Genomic DNA, 23,426 nt, shown 5'->3' on the forward strand with positions numbered 1-23,426 from the left:
TTAGAGTGTTACCATCAGGCTGTGGAGAGTAAACACTAGCCTGGGTTGTTTGGGAGTTTCCATATGGCCCCCATATCTCAAGAAGATGTAATCCATTCTTGACAGTGGTTTTAGTTGGTGGCAAAAAGTATCTAGTTGGGACACTGTCTCCCCAATTATTTGGTGCCTTCATTTGATTTCCTTTCATATAAGTATATATTTTAGGAAGATTTTTAGTATATATTTTAGTTCCATAGGGCTTTTCAAATGGCATTTGATACCAGTTACCCCTCCTTATATCTCCTCCTTTAACCTTCTCTCCCAACACCCTCTCTGTTTTATCCTAGTTAATTCTAGTTTCTCTTTGTCCATAGCAATATATTCTATTTCTCCATCCTTTGGGGATCCTTCCGCCATCCAGTTCCTTACTAAGTACCTAAATTCTGTGGTCATTCAGTTTGTAGCACACGTGTTGAAAGCTTAAAAGCTAAGCTCGACATTATCTTCTATGTATTTTTTAGTTTCATCCATTTACCTGTGAATTTCATCATTCTGAACAGTTGTACAATACTCCATTTTGTAAGTGTACCATCCTTTATTATCCATTCATCTGCTAACAGACATCCAGACTCTTTCAAATTTATGGTTATTATTATTGATAGAATAGCAATGAACATAGTTGAGCAAGTGTCTCTCTGGGAGAATGCAGAGTCCTTTGTGCATATGCCCAAGATTGGTATAGCTCGGTCTTGAGATAGGTCTATTCCTAGCTTTCTGAGAAATGGCCACATTGATTTTCACAGTTGTTGTACAATTTGCACTCCCACCAGCCATGGATGAGTGTCCTATATGCACCTGTTCATCTTGAACAGATCCAGTTGTTGAAGATGCTTGTCTTTTCTCAAGTGTGATTTCGGTTTTTTGTTTTGTTTGTTTTGTTTTGTTTTGACAAAAAGCAGTTATCCATAGCTCTATGGACTCATGTCCAGCTCTTCTGTTTAATTTCACTGATCAATATATTTTGCTAATACCACCCTGTTTTTACTACTATAACTCTATTGTACAAACTGAAATCTAGGATAGTGATACCTTCAGCAGTTTTTTTGTTATTGAGGATTGCTTGAGCTATCCTGTTTTGTGTGTGTATATGTTTCCATATGAAGTTGAAGATTAGTTTTTCAACTTCTGTGAAGAATCGTGTTAAAATTTTGATGGAGATTGTATTAAATCTGTAGGCTTCTTTTGGTAGGATGGTTGTTTCACATTATAATCCTTACCAATCCATAAGCATGGGCGCATACATCTTTTGGTATTTTATTTTTCATTTTCTTCAATGTCTTAAAGTCTCTATTATACAAATCATTTCCTTGTCTAGTTATAGTTATTTCAAGATCTTTGAGATGTCTATCTGTTGAGACTTGGCTTGTGTCCTAGTATGTGGTTCCATGGACTTCCTTTCTTTAGTGTTTGAACGGAATGTTCTGTAAATGTCTGCTAGGTCCATTTGATTTAAGAAATTATTTAGTTCTAGCATTTGATGGACTTAGAAGTCTGGCCTGGCATCATTAGTGTCTCAAGAGTTTGTAGAACATCTATCCAGCCCCTTCTGGCTTTCAGGGTTTCTTCTGAAAAGTCAGGTGTTATGTGAGCTTCATCTATACGTTACTTGGTCTTTGTTTTATCCTGAATCATTTATTATTTTATGTGCTCTGTACTTCTGTTGCTTTTATTATTCTGTGTCATCGGTACTTTCTCTTCTGGTCCTGCATATTTTGTAGTCTGTTATGTTCTTTGTACCTTCATAGGCATCTCCTTCTTAATATTCAGAATTTTTCTTCTATGATTATGTTAAAAAATATTTTCAGGAAGTGTTCCAGGGAATGTAGATAATGTGAAAGGAGGACCTCCTGCTGGCTGGCTGCTATAGTACAAGGAGTAATCTGGAAAGACTGGGGTGGGGATCTGGAAAGATAGTTAAAACCTTCTACCAGGGTCCCAGCCCAGTGTGTCCACTGACAGCAGGTAGGGGAAGGTGTCCCTGGTGAGAAGGGTTTCTCTGGGTCAGCAGCTGACACAAAGGAATGGGGATGGGCTAGAAAGGATTATTTTTTTTAACTGAAGAGAAATTTAAGCATGTGCAAAGATGTCTCTTTGACCTTCTAATATATATATATGTATATATATTATATACATATATATAATATATATATTCTAATATATATTATTCTAACATAATATATATACATATATGTTCTAATATATATTTATAAACATATAAATATTCTAATATATATTAGAATAAAAGACTCTATCTGTACATAATATATGTGTATATATGTATGTATAAACGCATTAAACAATTCACCAGCAGCAATGAATACTAATTAATTTTAATATATTGATTTTTAATTTTGTTTGATTTTATTTACATGGCTGGTTTGCCTGCAGTATGTCTATGTATCTTATGCAAACCTGGTGCTTACACAACCCAGAAGGATAAAGCAGATCCCCTGGAACTGGAGTGACAGACGATTGTGAACCACTATGTGGGTGCTGAAGACTTAACTGGGTTTCTGGGAGAGGAGTGTTCCTAACCACTGAGCCATCTCTTCAGCCCCAATGTTTGAAATATTTAAATGACCCATTTACCAGGCAGTACTTTCACCCTGATTGACAAAGCTGCGGTGCACATAGAAGGAGTGGGAGGGAGGAAAGGAAAGGTTATGTTGAAATTATAATTTCTAAAAGGAAAACACAAAAGCAAAATTCAAAAATATGCTCTGGTTGAGTTTAGCACAGGCTGTTTATTCAACAGTTTGAAATGTACTTCAACAGCAGGCTTAAGCACATTAATGTTGAGTAAAATGAAAAGCTGAGGTACATTGTCTACCTTAGGCCTGAGTATTTTTAATGCACTGTGCCTTACCTCATGGAACTGGCTACTTTTACGTCAACTTGGCATGAGCTAGAGTCATTTAGGAAAAAGGAATCTTAGTTGATAAAATGCTCCCACCAGACTGGCTCATTGGCAAGCCTGCAGTAAACATTTTCTTAATTAATAATTGATGTGGGTTGGCCCAGCATCTCACTGTGGGTGGTGCCACCCTTGGACTGTTGGTTCTGGGTGCTCTAAGGTATCAGGCTGAGCAAGCCATGAGGAGCAAGTCATAAGAAGTACTTCTTCCACGGCTTTTTTTCCTAGTTCCTGTCTCTAGCTTCCTGCCCTGTTTGAGTTCTGTCCCTGACTTTCCTCAGTGATGAACTATGAAACAGAACAATAAGCTAAAATAAACCCTTTCCTCCCCAAGTTACTTTTGCCCATGTTTTATCATAGTTAAAATCCCAAAGAACACCACCAAAGCGTAAAAGGAACTTTTAGTTCATGATTTAGGTAAAGAGAAGGTAGTTGCACACAAAAAAATATGCCCATTCAATTATGAGTATGTTGTTCATTATAAGTTGTTTTAAATATAAAATAAATTTTAGTATTTCTGTCATGTGGAACATTGAACCTAGGACTTTCTCCATGCCAGGCGAGCATTCCACCACTGTGTTCTATCCCCAGCACCCCCTTTACGCTGAGTCAGGACCTTACTATATTATCCAAGTAGGCCTTGAACTTGTGATTCCCCTGCCTCACCCTTCTAAGTCTCTGGGATTATGGACCTGTGCTACCAGACCAAGCAACAATAACAGATCACTGATCAAAGTTTTTATTCTTGCATAAAGTAAATAATTAGTACCACTAGCTCTATTTTCGTGACTCTTTCACATAACTGAAAAATAAAATCAGGAATCAGCTCTTTTCCTAAGAAATATGAAATGTAAATTTTGAGCATGTTCTTTGATGCTTAATGCTTAGAGATTTAACAAATATTTCGGGATAATCTCACATTGTGTTCATAATGGTCTGCTCTAGAGTCACTATTTCTAGCCAAAACCACCTTTGATACCTGCTAATAGGCAGATTCAAGGTCCCTCTACCTTCCCCACTCTCATCCTGAGATCAACACACCCAGGCCCTCCTTGTTTCCCCAACATGACTGTTCTTCTGCACCTCTGTTTCTGCTTTGTCCTCCGCTTTGGAGGATCTTTCCTGTTCATCCATCAATCACAATCAACACATTACTCCTCCAGGAGCCAGCTCAAAGCCCTGCTTCCTAATGTCTTCTCAAACTTCATTCCATCTCTCACAGCATCCTGTTACTTTCCAATGGTGTTTGGAATTTTTAGGTTTCTGTGCCTGCTTCACAGACATCTCCCAAGAATACCTAGACTTCTCTTCCCATGTTTCTCTTGTCATCCCTGACTATACATATCATGGTCATACAAACGCAGCTCTAGCCCTTGCTTATGGCATGATGCTTGATGGATGCTCACTTTGGCTGTCAAAAAAAAAAAAAGAAAAACCTCTGAGGAGATCAGACCCCAACATGAGACGACTGTCTACACTAAAAGCTTGCTTGCTAACCAGCTACAGTACAGGGTAATTTCTGAGCCTTTGTTTCCTAATTTATACTGCCAAAAATCTGTATAACTAAGTTGTTAAAGAATTAATGACTTAGTATATTAACCATACTGAATTTGTCAGGTATGCAACCCTTAAAAGATATAAACTAAGAAAAACGTCATAGATCTAAATACATCTTTAAACAAACACTCCCAAGTACAGTTCAGTATTATTTGATAATAGAACAATAAATTAGATAATTATTGGACTATAATTTTCAGTTATAATGAGAGGAATGACATTTAAAAATCACATTTATAATCTACATTCTATTAGAAAATAAATAAAATTGAAAATGTCAATTTGTTTGCAGGTGGGCTACCTGATGTCATGGAGACACTGATCTACTCTAGGATTTGGTCATTTTCCCGATCTATCAGTCAAGGAATTAGAAGGTAATCTCAGTTAAATCAGTTGCATGGAAGAACAGCAGCAGAGCCTGTCACTCAGTGCCACGCCAGGGTCCCCACGGCAACTAAGAGGATTACAGCCTTGGCCAGGTTGCTATGCAAGGCAGAGCCTGCTCAACTGGGGCTTTCTTCTGGTTGGATCCCATGCTATTTGTATTTAAAACAAATACTGTGTCCAGAAAGTTTTATGTCAATAAAATACAAACTTGAGTCATTCGAGAAGAGGAACCTCAATTGACAAAATGCCCATCCAGATTCCTGATTGATGACTGATGTGGGAGGGGCCAGCTCACTGTGGCAATGTCATCCCAGGGCTGGTGGTAATGGGAGCTCTAAGAGAACAGGCTAAGTGAGCCATGAGAAGCAAGCCAGAGAGCAGCACTCTTTCAGTGGCTTCTGCTCCAATTCTTGCCTTTAGGTTCCTGTCTTGAGTTTCTGCTCCCATTTTCCTTAGCAGCCAACTGAAATGCAAAACCTTAAACTGAAATATCACCTCCCATCAAGTTGCTTTTGGTTATGGTGTTTTATCAAAGCAGTAGAAACCCTAACTAATACACAATGCAATCCTGTGGTTTCCCCATTCCTTACTGAGTTAAAGTTCAAACCCTTCACAGGCATTTGGCTCTTGCCTTTCAGGGTCCTGCAAGGCTTGCCTTGGTTCCATCCTGTGCCTGAGTCCATTCCTGTCCTATAGAGCACTGTGCTCTCTGTTTGTTCTACCCTGGTCTCCCAGCCAGCAAGGGATGCTGACGGGCCAAGTCCTTCCTCTGGGCCTTTGAACACAAATTAATTCCTGCCTGGAGAGTTCCCCAATGCTCAGATTGATTGCTCAGTCACCTCCTCCAGTCCTTGCTTAAATGGTCTGTGTCCTGCACATCCCTCACCATGTATCCCTGGATAACTGAGCTCCAATTCCCTTTATTCTTGCTGTGCTAATGGTGGGTTTCTATGATGTAAAATTTGTGTTATTAATTTTATTTTAGTTTTGTTTTTTTATCCTTGTCTCATATAAAGCATGATATAAGCTACAGGGGAAGAGGAAGTTTCCTGGGGTCAGCGTTAGAACACTGTTAGCTAAAATTCCCAGCCACACAGTGAAACATCATCAACCTTTGTCAAATAAATAAATGAGCAATAGACAGTGGAGAAGCTTGTTCTCATCATGCAAAATTTCACTGTGGAATTTGGCTTGTGTTTAAAGTAGAATTAAATAACGAGTGTATTTCATTAATTTTCTAGTTGGGGAGGAGTATTTTGAAAATGGAGTCATTAGTTTAGTTCAGTTTTTGTCTCCATGAAGTAGTCCACCACCATTCAGTGTACTTGTCAATCTTTAGGAACATATTTAGTTTTTCAAAACATCAGAGAATGCTATTATCATCCAAAAAAGCCAGGAATTTTCTGGGTACCCCAAAATGCACAGGAAAGCCCCATCTTATATACAAGTGTCCTGCTCCAAATGTCAACAGCCATAGGACTGGGTCAAACTGATATAGCTGGATGCCTTGTCTTAGATCTGCTGAGGAGAAATGGAAGGATGGACAAAAGACATGGAGGGATTGACAGAATGAAGTAAATAGGCAAAGCCACTGCCTGGCATTATAAAAAATAAAAAATAAAACAAAACAAATGTACAAAAGAAAGAAAGAAAACAAAGAAAAAAAGATCAAAGTTTTCCAAACTGTCCAAGTGTATTCACACATCAAGGAATAAATTGCAGATTGTATATTATATAATATATACACATATATATATATATAATATAAATATATTGCAGATTTATCCATTAAAAGGATAAGGGGGGAGAAGAAGAGATGGGGAGAGAGAGGAGAAAGAGTGTGTGCACATACATACACACTGAACTATAAAGGGTTGTTTGGCTTTGTATCACCTCTCTTTAGACTTCCTTTAAAGTATGCCCCATATTCCTGCTTCATGTATTCTTCCAGGAATATCTGACAAAGTTGTAATAAAAAGGAGGGAATTCCCAAATTGCCATCTCCTCTCCATGAGCACTGCCGCCTGCCATGGAGGGCTCAGAGCATTTGGCAAGGGCTGGCTGCTGCAGCCAGCAGCTGCTGCATGCATTTTCTTGGAGGAGCATCAGGGATATGAGAACTTGGGGAGAAATTAACCAACCGATCAAAAGCAGACGAAAAGATATTAAGAGGTACAGTGTTCCCCTCCCTGTAAACATTGTGTGAGCAAGATGAAGCTTGCGGTTAGGTCAGAGAGTGCACAACTCACAAAAATGAACAAATAGCTTTGGGGGAAAAATAAGTGTGAAGAAGAAATGAACTCTCCTATTCTGGTGAAGCCATAATGACTGCATGACCAGTTATATGAATGGCTGCATGCAAAACTGTAAGGCTTGCCTGGAACCAGTTCATTTGACACATATTAATGTCTACTCAAAAGGGAAAAGTATATAATAACTAAAAGCACTGGCCACCTTTTCACCTTCACTCTCATAAAGGCATTCTGGCATGCTTTCCCTACTGTATTTTGTAAGTATTTTGTTCTTTTTTGGTTTTCTTCTTTGCTGATGGTAACTAGATTATTGAAACACTCCTGATTTTTCAAAGGAGATCTTTATTTTCTTCCACAAAATATTTTAAGTTTGAAAGCAAACATAGCAGACAGAACTTTGGGGAAAATGGTCTTTAGGAGAACTGAGAACAGATATACAGTAAACAACAAATAGTCTTTAACAATGTGGGCAGGGAGTAAGTTTAGAAAAAAAAAAAAAAACTCCATGTATATTCCTCATTTCCTCTGTGGAAAATTTGACCACAATCAAAATTTGACCTTGAAATCAGACAGAAAGTGCCATCCTGAGATGAAATGACATGTGAGAATAAATTGAAAGATTTGACAGAATGTCTGGTTGGTTAAATAAATATTAGATTGACACAGAAAAGGCTGTGTATGTCTCTTTAAATCTAAAATATAAAGAATAAATAGTACTTTCCATAGCAGCTCTAAGACTGACAAAGATAAAGTGACTCTAGAATATAGAAACTCTTGACTGACCATTTGTGGATTAATGAAGAAGACTTACAGACAGCAGGGGGATGGCAACTTTTCCAAGGAAGTCTGGGGCCTTATCTCCATCCTCGTCAAACACCGTCACTTCCAAAACATCATGGATGTCTTTAATAGGGCTGAAAGAGGCGATATCAGGTATTATACACAAAAAAACATGCGAGTGACGTCCGCTCCATGAAGATCTGAAAACACTTGCACTAATTAAGTCTGTGTGTCCTCAGAGTATAAAACTACCATTTAATTAAACTCCAAAAATTAAATCATACTGACTGTATTCCCAAACCTTCCATCATGGAGGGTTCAGACGTGCACATGATGAAAGAAGGCAACTTTCTCACTGTGTCATTTTCCACATGTGTGTGCACTCAGGAGTGATACTGTTTAAGAAGAAGGATAAAAGAAAAGAGAGAGAGAGAAATCAGGAGAAAGGAAAGGGGTTGCAAAGTTGCTCTAAAGTGGAAAAAGAAAAAAAATCACCTTTGAAATTAAGAAAGAAAAAAAAAATTGATACGCTGGAGAGATGGTTCAGTGGTTAAAAGCCTTACTGCTCTTGTAGAGAGCCAGGTTCAGTTCCCAGCACCCACAAGCTATCTCTCAGTTGCTTGTAACTCCAATTCCAGGAGATCACAAGTGCTTTTGTAGCCTTTTCTGTGGCCTTCTGAATGCACATGTAGGTCCCATAAGCCCATACAGGCATACACATATACAAGAACAGTCAGCAAGTAAATATTGAAGAAAAAAACATTTTTAATAAGAAAGTGTGGTAAAATTCATTATTTGCTGAAGTACACAGAAAGCCTCTCCTAATGAAACATTAAATATGGAAAACTTCATGCACAATTTTAGAAACACATTTTCTTTAAATTGAACAGAAGCTAGCCACGAAGAACAACAACAAAAATAGAGCCATGGCTATTGTCAAAAGCTGACATGTCTCCAGCTGATCCTCTTCCCTGAGACTTTTGAGAGAAGTCCTATGGTTGAAGTCCATAGCAAGTCTAACATCAATTACACCAGAAGCAATTTTGACTCTTTTCATTCAGGAGTACAATCGGTCAGTTTGGGAAGAAGGGGGCATCATCCACTCATCAAAGTCTGATAGACGCCTCCTCTTAACAGTCACACACCTTGAAATCTAAGGCAAAGTAGGAAACTCGATATACCCAGCTTCCTAAATGCCCAAGTTTGATGTGTCGCATAGGGCAGTCCAAAGGAACCAACTACTCTGATAGAAGGGAATATAAGGAGCCTTTGAGAGTCTTTAAGGATTTGCAAATAATCTGTATTTTCCAAGATACTGACAGAATACAAACCTCCATGCATTTAAGATAGTATCATAACGTGTAAGTGCCTAGAATTTAAGATAGGACTCCATTTGTAACTTTTCTTAACCCAGAAATAGATTGGTCTGGACATCTAGTAGCTTCCATCTATCCACAGATTAATTTAGTCACTAAAAGATCTACTTTATAAATGTCTCCTAACAGTCCCTTACAGTTCCAAATGCTCTCTTCTATTATTAAGCCATACTATAAAATGAAAGGATAAAAGGTTTTTGGAAGAAAAAAACAATAAAATTCACTCTTTGCACATAAAACCGGGTGGAAAGTTCCCCTCCAGAGCCCCCAGCCTGCCCCATATACATCAGAGATAATTGCTCTCTAAGTTAAAGCTGCTCCTTGGATGCCAGGGCATGACACACTTACAATGTAAAAACTTTGTTCCACTCAGGATTGAGGTTTTTGTAAATGGTGTGTGTCTGAAGTCGGTCATTGCCCAGCTCCAACAGGCAGAAAGGATCACTCTTCCCTGGAAAGAGAACACAGACGACCATCAAAGACAAACGAATCTCAAAAGGGACACAGCAAATTGAGCAAAAGCTGGGTGCTTTCACAATGAAACCGTAAAAAGGGAGAGAAAGCTGATGAAGAAAGACTGCTTTCCCAGCAGGCTTTATGGATCCACATTTGAGAATTCAGGAAGTTAGGAAAGCCCAGAGGTGTCCAGTCTTTAATTTATCAAGGGATCCACACTGATGAGCAACCTGAATTGTCACTCTGAAAGCCAATGGCCACAACTCTCGCAGGAGGAGGCACCAGATCTTTATGTAGAAGAGTTCCCACTTCCTTGTTTGTCTTTAAGCTGAACACAATAACAAAATAAAATAAAACAGCTCAAGCAAATACAGGTGACAGACCTTAAAAGGTAGATGAAGCACCAAACGTGTGAAGACATACTCAACATTACTCACCTTCAGGAAAAGGCTAATCAAACCACAGTGATATTTCATCTTACCCCAGTCAGAATGCCTATTATCAAACAGGCGATAGGGCTGGAGATGTATTCAGTGGGAAAACATCTGGAACATACAAGGCCCTGTGTTTGATTACCACCATTTCAAGGAAAAGAAACAAAGACAAAGGTAACAAACACCAGACGAGAAAGATCTGAAGGGAAACAAGTCTTATGTAATGTTAGTGGGGTGATCAGTCAGTAAAGCTGTTCTGGAAAAGAAGGGTTCTTTACCAGCTACACAGATATATTATCTGACAGCAATCCTACATTCATGTAGGAAATGGTTTCAGCCTCTGTAGTGTTGTGCCCATTGCCAGCATTCCTCACAATAGCCAAAGATGCAGACAGCATAAGTGTCCATCAGCTAACAAGCATAAGAAGCAAACGGGGTACATATAGACAATACAATCATATCCAGTCATAAAAGGGACTGAACTGTGAAGAGGATTAAATCATGTCATTTGTAATAACACAGATGAGCCTGTAGGGCAAAAATATGTTATTTAATTCACAAAAAGATAAATACTGCAAGGTCTCATTCATAAACAGCATAGATAGAATCAGGAAGTAGATTTGGGGCTGGAGAGCTGGCTCATCAGTTAAGATCACTGGCTACTCTTGCAAAGGGCTCTGGTTCAATTCCCAGCACCCATATGGCAGTTTCCAACCATTTCCAGTCTGGGATATCTGATACCATCTTCTCGCCTACACAAGCACCAGTCAAGCAGATGGTGCGAAGACCCACTTGCAGGCAAACACCTGTACATGTAAAAAAATAAATCTCATAAAATCAGAAAGCAGCAGCGTAGTGGAAGAGTGCTTACGAGGTGCTAGAGACAGAAAGGGAAGGGGTGGATTGAGAGAGACTTGTGCAGAAGTACAAGGTTGTGGTTGGCTAGGAGGGATGGATGTTGGTGCTCTCTTGTATAGTATGGTTAACTACAGCTAATAATACTGTATTGGATCTCTTAAAAGAGCTAGAGGAAAGGATTTTAGATCTTCTCATCCAACAAAGTGCTGATGTATGAAGTGAGAGGCATGGACCATATGCTGATTTATTTATGACACTATTGAACAAGCATACCAAAACACTCCATTCATCCTGCAATCATAAGCCAGTTAAAAGCTTATTTAAAGCTTAATACTACAACCTCCCTAAACTTGCTTTAGGTCCATATAGAGAATTGTTCTTCTATAACTGGAAACCAATAAAAATACTGACTTCCATGAGGCTGTGAGAGGGCATACAAAAAGGCTACTGAACTAACTCTCTGCTCTAAGTGGATCAATAGGTTGGCCTGCATATTCAGTATGAGACTACATGTGCTAAAGTTTGTGATGCTATGAAGCATACAAAGTAATACTTAGCAAGTAATGTTAAAGCTTATATTTTAGCTTAAACTTTTCATCCCATAGGGCTAGAAGGCATGGATACCTGAATTCTATTCATCACAACCCACAGAAATGTGGGCAAAATGGGATTCAAAGGCAAGAGAATTCCAGGAAGGTTCTGGGCCTGATGTACAGTGGCACACACACAAAGAGAGAGAGAGAGAGAGACGCAGAATCTAAAACAAAGTAGAAGCCAGGCTTGGTTGTGCACGCCTTTAATCCCAGCACTTGGGAGACAGAGGCAGGCGGATCTTCGTGAATTTGAGGCCAGCCTGATCTACAAAGCAAGTCCAGGACATCCAGAGCTATTACACAGAGAAACCCTGTTTCAAAAAACCAAAACTAAAACAAAACAAAGACAAAAGCAAGCAAACAAAACAACAACAGAAAAACCAAAGCGGAAGGTGATGACTGACACTCAACATTGTCAGACGACAATCACACACCACCCTGGCATGTGGGTGTCTGTACTTATCCATAGGCACAGGCACAGGCACAGGCACGCATGTGTGCACATATATACACACACAATTACCTCACTCCTCCCTCGCAACTCACCTTCCCTTTTCCCACCCTAGTATACAGCAAGGACACCTCAAGTCCAAAATCTGCTAGTCAGCCTCCAAGTCAAAACCCATTGCTTTCCCCTGGTCTAGGCAGAAAGGTCTAGGATTTAATCTGTCCGGGAAGGAAAGAATGGCTACATGGTGTCCATATGACATTAGCAGGGGATGCATGACAGGGTCCTTAAAAACAGATGTCCCTTAACTGGTAGCCCGGGCCTACCACAGAGCATGCTCAGGCCTTCTGACCTCCTAGCCAACTCAAGTTGCTGAGCGTATATCTAGTTCTCTCAATGAATAACCAGGAGTGCTGAGAGTTTAACTTGAGTTTAACTTGAGAGCCTGCACACCGGTAAGATTAAAACATTTAAAAATAAGATAAAATGTACAAACATGGGTCAGGGATAGTATTAAACAAAAGACCCTCGTCACACTGACTCACGGCCTAGACACTTAACAAGCCTAAAGAAGCCTTTTAAAGCCAATTCCATAATTTCAGTTGCCCTTTGACTGATGTAGCCATGGGCACAAATGGAAGTTTCAGGGCCTCAGTTATGAACGATGGGAAGGACCTGCCTTCCCATCCACATGAATGTAATAAAATAATATCAGTCCTCTGAATTTCTGAAAAAAGATGGAAAACCAGGCTAAAAAAAAAAAAAAATTATGTATGCTATCAACCAAGAGCATACATGCAACAGACAACTTTCTCCCTAAGAAAAGCCTGGATTTGCCTCTGCTTCTCCAGGATTGTGGCCCCGAGAAGTCATTCTTGACCCTAAATCCTGACTGTGGCTGCTTCTGCTATCAATTCTGGCTTTTAGAATTCTGTGCATAAAAGTGGCTTTGACCTGTTCTCTTAGGATGTGATACCGGCACCTGGAATGCAGAAGGGACAGGCAAAATGCCACTGTTGCAGAAATACACCAATATCCAGTTTTACTGACTCATGCTCAGGCCCCTGGCCAAATCTTCTACAGAAGAAGTGCAAGAGGACCCTGCTGGAGCAGAGGAGCAGGCTCTGTCCTCAGCATGGACTGTGAAGGAGACACCAGCCCTGGATGCAATGCTCAGGTGCAGTCACACAGCCCCTCCCCAACCAGAACTGGAACAGCTACTTAACCGTTTGTCAGACCATTAGTAGGTGTCAGCACTGTTTCTCTGGGGACAGCAGCATGACATGCCATCAGCACTGGCTCTAGGGAAAGCACCTGACACTTTTAATGAAAGCCCCGGGGTTGGTACACAGCAGGGCAGAGACGCCGCAGTCCTGCAGAGGCACAGGTGGGCTCGAGCTGTGCCCGGCTCTCCTGAGCAGGCTTGTGCCTAGCTGTCCTAGCTAATGAGGAGCTTGCTCCTCTCCAGAACTCGAGAACTTCAGTTATGTGTCTCCAAGGAGCCTACCATACCAACTCTCTGAAGATAATTCAGTCAAAGCTCATTAAAACGCTGCATTTATTAATATTACGGAATAAACAGGCAGAGAGAAGCAGAAACAAAGACATCACCAAGCCATATAGATTAATTGGTGGATGCTTTGTAGATTTGTTTCTTTCTCCTACAAGGCTTCAGAGCGGAGGGTTGTCCAAGATTGTTATTGAGGACAATGCTCGTTCATAAAAACGGACCATCCAAACATTCCCCAATGATATTGAGAGAATAATGGCAGGCCACCTGAAATTCAGGCATCCTTAAATTCAGAGCGCATTTTACTACATCCTCTTTTGCTGTCAAGCTTCTATACTACCTCTCGTATAAGCAGGTGCCCATCACTGTGGCACAGTCATGACATTAGTGGCTCGGGTTCATGATGAGGTATCACTCAATAGCTCTTATTTGGAGGTGCCAATTTAAAATTCGTTTCAAATAAATGAATTTTCAAATACTTTACACCGCAAGTAAGAATTTTACACTTTGATAATTCACCTTTAATTGGATGTTACCGATGTCAGATATTGGTATTTTGGAAGTAATCTCAATCATTTGAATACCGTTTCCCGACCATCTACCTACTCTATTCTTAGCACTGGCCAAGACACGGATACACAAAGTTTAACAGAGCCTCTATCTGCAAGGGCTCTCCCCAGAGAAAGGGATTTTGTAGAACAAACAAATGGATCCTTCCTGAGGAGTTGTGGACAAATTCACCAGGAAGGTGTTTGAGTTCACACAAATACAGTTGGCCACTCTATCTGATGGCTGATGGGTCTAACAGGCCTTAATCATGTGATATGTAATTATGCCCATGATAGGGTCACCTGTTTGAATAGAGACAACTTTGTCACCATTTACACACCATTCCTCTTGTAGCAGGTATTAAAAAGACAGAGGTTAGCTATTTGATGCATATGAAAGAGTTGCATTGCATAGTTTTATGAAATTTACACATTTTATACAAGGGGATTGTGCATCTTTAGATCTTGGTGCTGGAGGAGTCCTGGAATTAGCCAGAATTAACTGTCTATACATGTGAAGGAACAACTGTGAACAGGTAGACAGTGGCAACCAGGACATGTAAGGTCTGCTCAAATGTCAGGACTAGTGATCTTCATGGGCTTATTTTATCTAGCAGCCCAGGCCTCCACATAGGGGTGGCTCAAAACAAGGGGCCCAGCTGGGAGAAGGGACACTTGCAGAGGTAAGGTATAAAGCACTCAGAGGGCTGAGAAGGATGGGTAGGGGACACAGCCGTTTAAGACTACAGTTTTAGAAACTCTGTTTTCACGCTTCGTGACCATTGTAAGCCTTGTCATCAAATACTGAAACAAATTTGAACTGCCCATTCTGAAAATCCCTAGTGTCCAACAATTGCCCCTCTGCAATTTTTCTTGATTTACTTTTTCTTCATCAACTCTCTAGCAAGGTGGCAGTTTCTTTGTTCCACCACGCAACTCACCAGACTATCCTTCCTGCCTGGCTCCCAGAGGAGCAGGGTTCATTTGTGCTTTCTACTGTGCATGGGAAACAACTGTCCCTGTAATGACTTGGCAACTGTCCCTCATCCTCCGTCAAATTCAAACACAAACTGTTCGTGGGACCCCTTCAATTTCCAGGGAGGTGCCCAGACTCCTATGGCAATTAGTTTAGGTTTCATAACACCTCCCATATAATCTATCTGCTCATTTATTGGAAAGATATTTATGATACCCATATTTGGAAATCGCCACTGCCAGCACCTCAGAGGAAAACATTGATCTCCAGCCTTCCTGGGCTTTTCACATATACCCTGCATTTCCAAGTAGGGCACAAACTCCTGTAGGAAAAAGTGTGACTTCTTCAGCTATGCAGACAAAGGCCTCTTTGCTTTGCTGTGACAATGATCTAGACCAAGCCAGGGCCACATCAGAACTGTGAGAACAGAAAAGGCCAAGGGGAACTTTTCTGAAAAGTTCTTCAGCTAAGTTTCTGGAAGCATAGCATTTCAATACACACGTAGAATAACTACTGACTATAAAGGAAGTTGTTTTCCTTTTAAATTTACTCCCACACTGCCCAGGTTACAAAGCATGCCAGCATCCTCTGAACTCGCCTGACGCTTCTCTGCGTTCACTGTCTCACCGCTCTGCAGAAGCCTTGTCTCTCAGAGCTGCCAGAATTCTAACTTAGTTTACATCAGGTCAAGCCACACCTCTCTCCTTCATTTTCCGGTTTCTTTGCCTGATTTCAAGTGATCCAGTCCTACCTCAGACACTAGCCTCATCCCTGAAAAGTTCTGTACAAGATCTAGCTTCTAGTCTCACTTGATCTCTTCCAGCTTTGACAGATCTCTGCAGGCTGGGAGCTGAGAAATGCCTGGCCCTTGCTTTGGCCTTGCCACCTCCTACTCAGATCTACTTCTCATTTTACACATCACCTTCTGTGGGACACACTGTCGGGTACTCTACAGTGAATCCCAGCACTGACCACAATGACAAAAAGATGAACAGCTGGTGTTGAGGGTGGGAAGCAGCTCCTTTCCCCACTATATCACAGGGACACCACAGGGACTCACACGGAAGAAGCACCTACTGAATTAAATTAGGATGTGCTGTGGACCCTGCCTCCAAAACCTAAGTGACTTACTCTAACTCACTGGATGCCACACACAAGCAGGATTCATTGGCACTTGTGGCACCATTAAGTTACAATTGGCAAATCTTCTATATCCGTCCAAACTTTATTTCAACCGGAGTCCACATTCTTTGGCAGACAGTTAAAAAAGACAGGCTGCCAAAAGCAGATTTATATAGTTTTTAATGTGTGTTTCAAAAGTCCTCGATTTGGGCTCAGCTGTCCAGGAGGATCTCATGAAAATTAAAAGCATTCAATCACTATCACGAAGCTTCTAGAAATTCCAATTATAGTCGTCCCCCTGAAAATAGGGCACCCTTAAGAGGAAAAGTATTGCTATGGATACAGCTCCCAGAGACGGACAATGAAAATAAACCATAAAATGGACATGTGGGTTAAAATTCCCAGTGAACAATAACTACAGGCCTGTTCTTCTCATACAAGTGGATTTAAAAAAATAACACACAAGTAAACACAACAAAAATAAAAACTGCACCGTTATGATTTACAAAAATGCTTCGAAAGTCAGTATTATAAACATATGACGGGAAGAGTTCTACGCTGTACTGTGAGGTTTCAATGTGGTGTTTAGTCAACAGTTTTGTGCAAAAAAGTGTTTTCACATATAATAAAAATTTGATGACCCCACAAATGTGTTCTATATAGATAAAATTATTATCCAGATTATGAAAATGTGAAATGCAGGTGTCAGGCAGCTTAGCCTAAGAACTTCCTGACTGTGGAACGTTTTTTGTTTGTTTGTTTGTTTGTTTTTTCATTTTTAGCAAATAATAAAACAAAAATAACAACAAAAAGCATTCTATAGTGATAACTATAGATTTCTAAAAGTAATTAAAAAGCTAAGAGTGATTTGAATGCTTAATAATTCCAGGATTATCTAAAATTAAGGAAGGTTATGAACAATAGGTTAAGAAGACAGAGTTTGACATTTTTCATAAGTCAGCTACACGCTAATAAAATAAATGTGGTAAAGAATGTGAAAAATCATTTACTGAATATAAAATATACACTAGGCATGTTCATTTAGATTTTAATGTAACCTTAAACATACTCAAGAGAATGTGAAGATTTTTGGAAAAATCTTCCTGACATTCCACATCCAGGAAGTTCTTGGGCTAAGCTACCTGACACCTGCATTTCACATTTTGATAATATGGATAATAATTTTATCTATATAAAACACATTTGTGGGCTCATCACATTTTTTATTATATGTAAAAGCACTTTTTTTTTCTTCCACAAAACTCACCGCAAGGCCAGTTAAGTGGGACCACAAACAGCACCTGGCATTGCTCTCGTCTATATCCCTTCCCGTAATAAGAAGGGGTTTTTAAATGAGCAGCAGTAACCATAGAAATCAAGGGGAAAATCACATGCAGGCACAGGGTTAGGCACGTGGGAAGAGGGCTTGTTCTGCCTAATGAACAGGGGGTGCTAACAAAGTGATGAGAGGGCATCCTTGCATGTTGGATGTACCGAGAGCTCCTCCTAATGGCACAGCCAAGGAGCCACCAAATGGAGGGCCCCTCCCGGACTCGCCAAGGTTCGTTCTTTCTTTCACAGATGCCACACACCATCCCCCTACATCTGCAATTCTGCAGTCGAGGAGGAGGAAGTGGGCACAAAAAGAACAGGCAGCTGTGCCCTGCAGACCCTAAGTTCCTAGGGGCCTATCCACCTAGTGGAGACATTGGGTAGTTAAGTCTTCAAAGTCACTCTAACATGCTGATGTTGTCAGGCTGAGGAAAACTTCAAAAACCTGCAGTGAAGGCTAAGCATGATCCCTGGAATGCAGAAATGGCACGGAATTACATACGCTTTTGTATCCTAGGTCTGCATCGGGTCATGACTGGTCCTAACCTGTGTAATCACCAAATAAGGTTATCTCGCAACAACTTGCATTTCATCCTCAAAGGCATGTTGTCCTTGACATTCCTCTGACAGACACCCTTGCAGATTATTTAATTTGGCAGATATATTTGGGAACCTCTTGTGGCCCATGCTGGTTTTATGACAAAATGTGTTCAAAACGCTCAGGAATGAAGTAAAATTCTTTGTGAGACTGCTGAAGGGCAGGTACAGCGCAGGGCCATCCGCTCTGCTCCATTCAACTATGCAGTACTGCCCTGCATTCATCTGAGAATAGAATCATCGCTCCTGCAAAGAAATCTCTCCTGAGTTTCTACCTCTTCCATTTTAGAAAAATGTACAGGCCGACCCACTGGCATTCACAGGGTTGGGGTACTAGGAATAAGGCATGGGGAGATTTTTGAGATAGGGTTTCTCTGTGTAGCCCTGGCTGTCTCGGACTCGCTTTGTAGACCAGGCTGGCCTCGAACTCACAATGATCTACCTGCCTCTGCCTCCCCAATGCTGGGATTAGAGGCGTCTAGAGGATTTTTTAAAGGAAAATAATTAAGCTAAGGAAAAGAATGCTTAAAGTAACACGAAGGTAGATGTGTATGAGAAAGGAAAGGAATGGGTGCTGGATCTCTGCGTGTGCAAATATGCAAAGGGTATCCATGACACTGATGTGTGCAATTGACTGCTCCAGTTATACCAATCCATAATCACACGGAGACTCTCACAAACAGTTACACAAACGTGGGTTGAGCGTGCAAGACAGATCCCTGCTCTTCATCACTGGTCTCTCTCAAATGTAAGAGGAGTGTTTTTAATGGACAATTCTGGCTGGAAAATTCTTCAGTTCCCACATGCCTTTCTATTAACACACTGCATATCTTAGTATCTTTAACTGGTCTATGAGACAGCTTGCATTATTCTTTAACTCTACCCATGCATTTATATGCCCCTCCCCCCCTGGACAGATGAGAACGTACAGCCCCAGTCTTTGTTAGAGGTTCCACTATGGCTAGGGAACTGGGTCCTCTTGCCATTATTTCAGCTTTGTTCAGGAAAGGGGGGGGGCTCTCTCTCTCTCTCTGCATTAGCCTGTGAGTATATTTTTTTTTCTCTAAAAAGCCGAGTTTTAAGATGAGTAAACTATGTCTGTCTTACCAAGCATTACAGCCTGCCCTGTTCACCTTGAGTCCATCATTTTGTTTCCTGAATCAAGGCTGTGCCCTGGTTACTACAGAAGTAATGACATCAGACTGCATCACTCATTGGTTTAAAGCCCTGGGTTACCCTAGGCTCAAACAATTTGTGAAACAAGCTTATAAACACTGGCGACAGGCACCTTGTTAGAATAACTGCTTAATGTTAAGTATGAACCACAAGGCATTACAAACAGCTTTCAGCAATTCTTAAGAGATGGGTTCTAAGACAGACTGCCTCACTGCTTTTAACACACAGTCTCCCTCTTCAAAGTTGTTATCCTCTTTCTATTCACTCTCCTAAGGACGGACATTTTTAGTGTGTTCCATCATGCGTGGCTTCCAGATTCATATGTATTTAAGTCTTTGCTCTCTGATACAAGGTCTCTTGTAATCCCTTCTGCCCTTGAACTGTCTGTCTAGTGAAGGACAGCATGAAGCTTCTCCTCCTGCTGCCAGCACAGGCCCAGTCCTGGGATTACAGGCTTGCACCACCACAGCTGATTGATGCAGCTGGAGACTGAGTCCAGAGCTTTATGCAAATTAGGCCAGCACTTTAGGACCTGAACTCCACCCCCAGCTGCCTTCACTTATATACAAAGAAATTTCAGTGACTCTATAAAAAGCAATAGAATAAAATAAGAAACAAGATCCACGGAAATTTAAATTTATTTCTAGTGAATAACATTAATCCCTCTCCATTATAGTAGTTTGTAAAAGAATGGATGAATTGGGCTCAAAAGATGGCTCAGTGGGTGGGAAAAAAAAAACCAAAAAATACAAAACTTGATTCTCCAACCTGATGATCCAAGTTTGATCCCCAGACTCTACACGATGAGAGGAAAGAGATGACTCAAAGTTGGGTAGGTAGGGAAGTAAGGGTCAAGAAGGAAGCTGTGGGCAGAGGTGGGATAATGAACATCATCAAAATACATATGATATTCTCAGAGAAATAATGACATATTTAAAAACAAAGCATATTTAGTCTGTATTCCAGTAATATTGTCTAAAGTATGATTGTCATTTTAGACATGGTAAAAAGGAACCTTTCTTTCTTTTCACTTTCGTCTATCTGCCCATCTGTCTAGTTTAGTCACGACTTCTTACTTAGCAGTAATGCTATGCAACCAGGAGACCAGGTCCTTTGAGTTTGTTTCCCCTGATTCGGAATTCTGGAGGAAACAGAAGTTAGAAGGTATGCTGAAGGTGGTCCCTATTACTGTGCATGCAAACCTCTGAAATCTAAGTTCCTATTTTCCATAACTGTTGACCCAGAATGTGCTTAAAAATCAAAACTCTTGTCAAGTTTAAGCATCTTAAAATTTGGTTTCATGAGTTTTCAGCTTATTAAATCGTAATGGAGAGCTAGAGGGATGGCTCAGAAGTTGAGCACTTTGCGCTCCCTGAGAGGGCCCAAGCTCTATTCCCAGCACCCACATCAGGAAGCTCGCATTGCCTGTAAATCCAGGTTGTGGCAATGAGTGGGAAGTGGCCGATCTGACTTCTCCACATCTGGAAGACTGCACTTGCTACCGAGCCCTGCTGCAGCACAGAGAAGGTCTACTCGTACCCCCCTCTGAAAGCCCAAGTTCACAAAGCAACCAGGAGAGTGGTCCTAAGGGGCAACAGAGAATGGAAAGCTGTCCCAGGGCCTTGATTCTGGTCATCAAGACAGAGATGCTCAAACCAACAAGGAACCAGCATTGGCTGTTGAAACTTGAACTGCAGCACTCAGCAGCAAGCAAGCATGTGAAGAGGGGAAGGGGCAGCGGCAGCAGGAGCCATTGGAGGGACTGCAGGAAAGCAGGAAAGCCCAAGTGGGAGTTTAAAAGTACAAAGGCTGAATCTGGGAAGCTATCAATCCATTAGTATTCTGAATCCCAAATGAACTACTACAAGAATGCATCTGAGTAAAATTATTTGAAAAAAAAAAAAGAATTATTTTGTGGAAAGTATATATTGTGAGAAAACAATTGCTCCTGTGTGTGCTTTCCTTCCTATTTATCCAGAGGAACATGACAGTTACTTCTACTTACTAGGTGTCTCGTTCTGCCTGAAGCTCACTCTTAAGCAAGACAAATAAGGATAACAGAAGTGAATGGAAGGGCCTGCGTTCTTTACCTGAGAAATCAGCGGCCAAGAGGTCTGCTGCTTTTAGAACCTTCACCTGTAGAATACCAATGTCCTTCACATCCTGCAGTGAGTTCTGTAAGGCCTGTGGAGACAAAGGGGTAAACACAAGTAAGAATGGCTTCCTTGTGCCCTTGTCTTGAAGTTTGCGGTTCCCCCGGAAGCCTGTTACAGATTTACCTCCCTCTTACTCATAAAATTCTTAGAAGAGTTGCAAAGCTGTCTTATGTCAAGCACCAGAGCTGTTAGGCATGTATCACAGCCAGATTAGAAGAAAATTGACTGAGAATTAATTAACTACAGCCTCAAAATAAACAAATTAGAAGCCCTCACAATCTGCTTTTAACATCGCCCCCTGGTGCTAACATAGATAACCCACTGGGAAAATGTGTGGGTGGAATTACATTCATTCTCCCCTGCCTTTTCTCATTAACGTAACTTTTAAATCAGCTTTAAAGGCAATATCAAGCCAGCCTTGTTATTCTTATAAACTTTATGGATACCATAGAACTAACCTTCATCCCATCATAAATACTTGCTCCCAAGGAAAAGAAATCATGGATAGAGAATGAATCTTCTCATGTAAGAGTCAACCTGTTCCATTTGTTAAATGAAAAAAAAAAAAAAAAAAAAAGAAGAAGAAAAAAGAAAAGAAAAGAAATGGGCTTCTGGCACCACCCTGCAGTCACATTCTCTTTAGTCTTTAATTAGCACGATCCATGGATTGAGCACATTTACTACAGTTACTTGTGATTCTGAAGCAGACACAGCAGTATTTGGATGTCTCTAAGTACACTGCATGCTTAAAAACCCATGCATCAGGGATAAGCAGGTACATCGTCTAACGCCTAAAAAATGCCCCAAATTGTTGCCATCCTTTTAAAATAGCTAAGAGGCTGGGATAAGCGGGACCTAGACAGTCAGAAGACAACAGTAAAATCCTTGCTACCTGGGCATGGGCTGGTAAACGGCAAAAGCTTAATACCAAATAAATTTAGCCTAATCTCACATTTGTCAGCTCTAAGAAAGGTTGTTTTTGCATATTTTTCCAACCATATTTAACCAACCAGCTAGTTTTTGAGCTATATGGAAGCTTTTGAAATGAATATTTCTATAATGTAAAGGTAGAAATGCTTTCTACAGATCGCTGCTCTGCCAGTGCGATGGGCATGTCTACCTGTAATCCCACTGGTGATATTGAAACACGTGGATTAAAATATGACACAAGCCTGGGCTACACAGTAAGTTCTAGGCCAGCCTAAGCTATACATAAAGACAGTCACACAGTGGACTACTACTCAGGTATTAAAACAAAGAAATCATAACATCTGTAAGCAAATGGAGGGAACTAGAAAAGATCATCCTAAGTGGGGTAACCCAGAAACAGAAAGACAGACACGGTTACACTCACTTATAAGCAGATATTAGCCGTATAATATTGGATAGCCATACTAAAATCTATAGACCTAAAGAAGCTAAACAACAAGGAGCATCCTAGGGAGGATGCTTAAATCTCATTCAGAATAGCAAACAGGATAATCACCAGAAGCGGTAGAGGAGAGGGAACAGGATGGGAGCCTACAATAGAGGGTCCTCTAAAAGACTCCACCCAACAGAGGATGGAAGCAGATGCTGAGACTCACAGCCAAACTTTGGGCAGAGTGCAGGGAGTCTTATGGAAGAAGGGAGGAATAGAAGGACCCAGAAGAGACAGAAAGCCTACAAGGAGACAAAGCTAAAAATCCTGAGCCCAGGGGGTCCTAAAGAGACTGATGCACCAACCAAGGACTATGCATGGAGAGGATCTAGGCCTCCTGCTCAGATGTACCCAATTGGCAGCTCAGTTTCCATGTAGGTACCCAAGTAAGGGGAGCAGTGGCTTCCTCTCTCATGAGCTCAATTGCCTAGTCTTTGATCACTTGCCCCTGGCAATGTTGCCTTCCCAGGCCACAGAAGAAGAGGATCCAGGCAG

At 40.8% G+C, this 23,426-nt stretch overlaps 1 protein-coding gene across 1 annotated transcript in view; it reads right to left on the reverse strand.

Moving 5' to 3' along the window:
- Window positions 1-23,426, reverse strand: part of Mctp2 (multiple C2 and transmembrane domain containing 2) — a 181,008-nt gene that overhangs the window by 98,320 nt on the left and 59,262 nt on the right. Inside the window, exons 11-13 of the mRNA XM_055623671.1 lie at window positions 21,446-21,539; window positions 9,654-9,756; window positions 7,961-8,063 (exon numbers count right to left, since the gene is read on the reverse strand). Of these exons, the coding sequence (XP_055479646.1) occupies window positions 7,961-8,063; window positions 9,654-9,756; window positions 21,446-21,539 (300 nt within the window). The remainder of the gene's footprint in view (window positions 1-7,960; window positions 8,064-9,653; window positions 9,757-21,445; window positions 21,540-23,426) is intronic.

This window comes from Psammomys obesus, unplaced genomic scaffold (genome assembly GCF_907164565.1).
Source record: "Psammomys obesus unplaced genomic scaffold, mPsaObe1.curated_primary_1811, whole genome shotgun sequence".
NCBI lineage: Eukaryota > Metazoa > Chordata > Mammalia > Rodentia > Muridae > Psammomys > Psammomys obesus.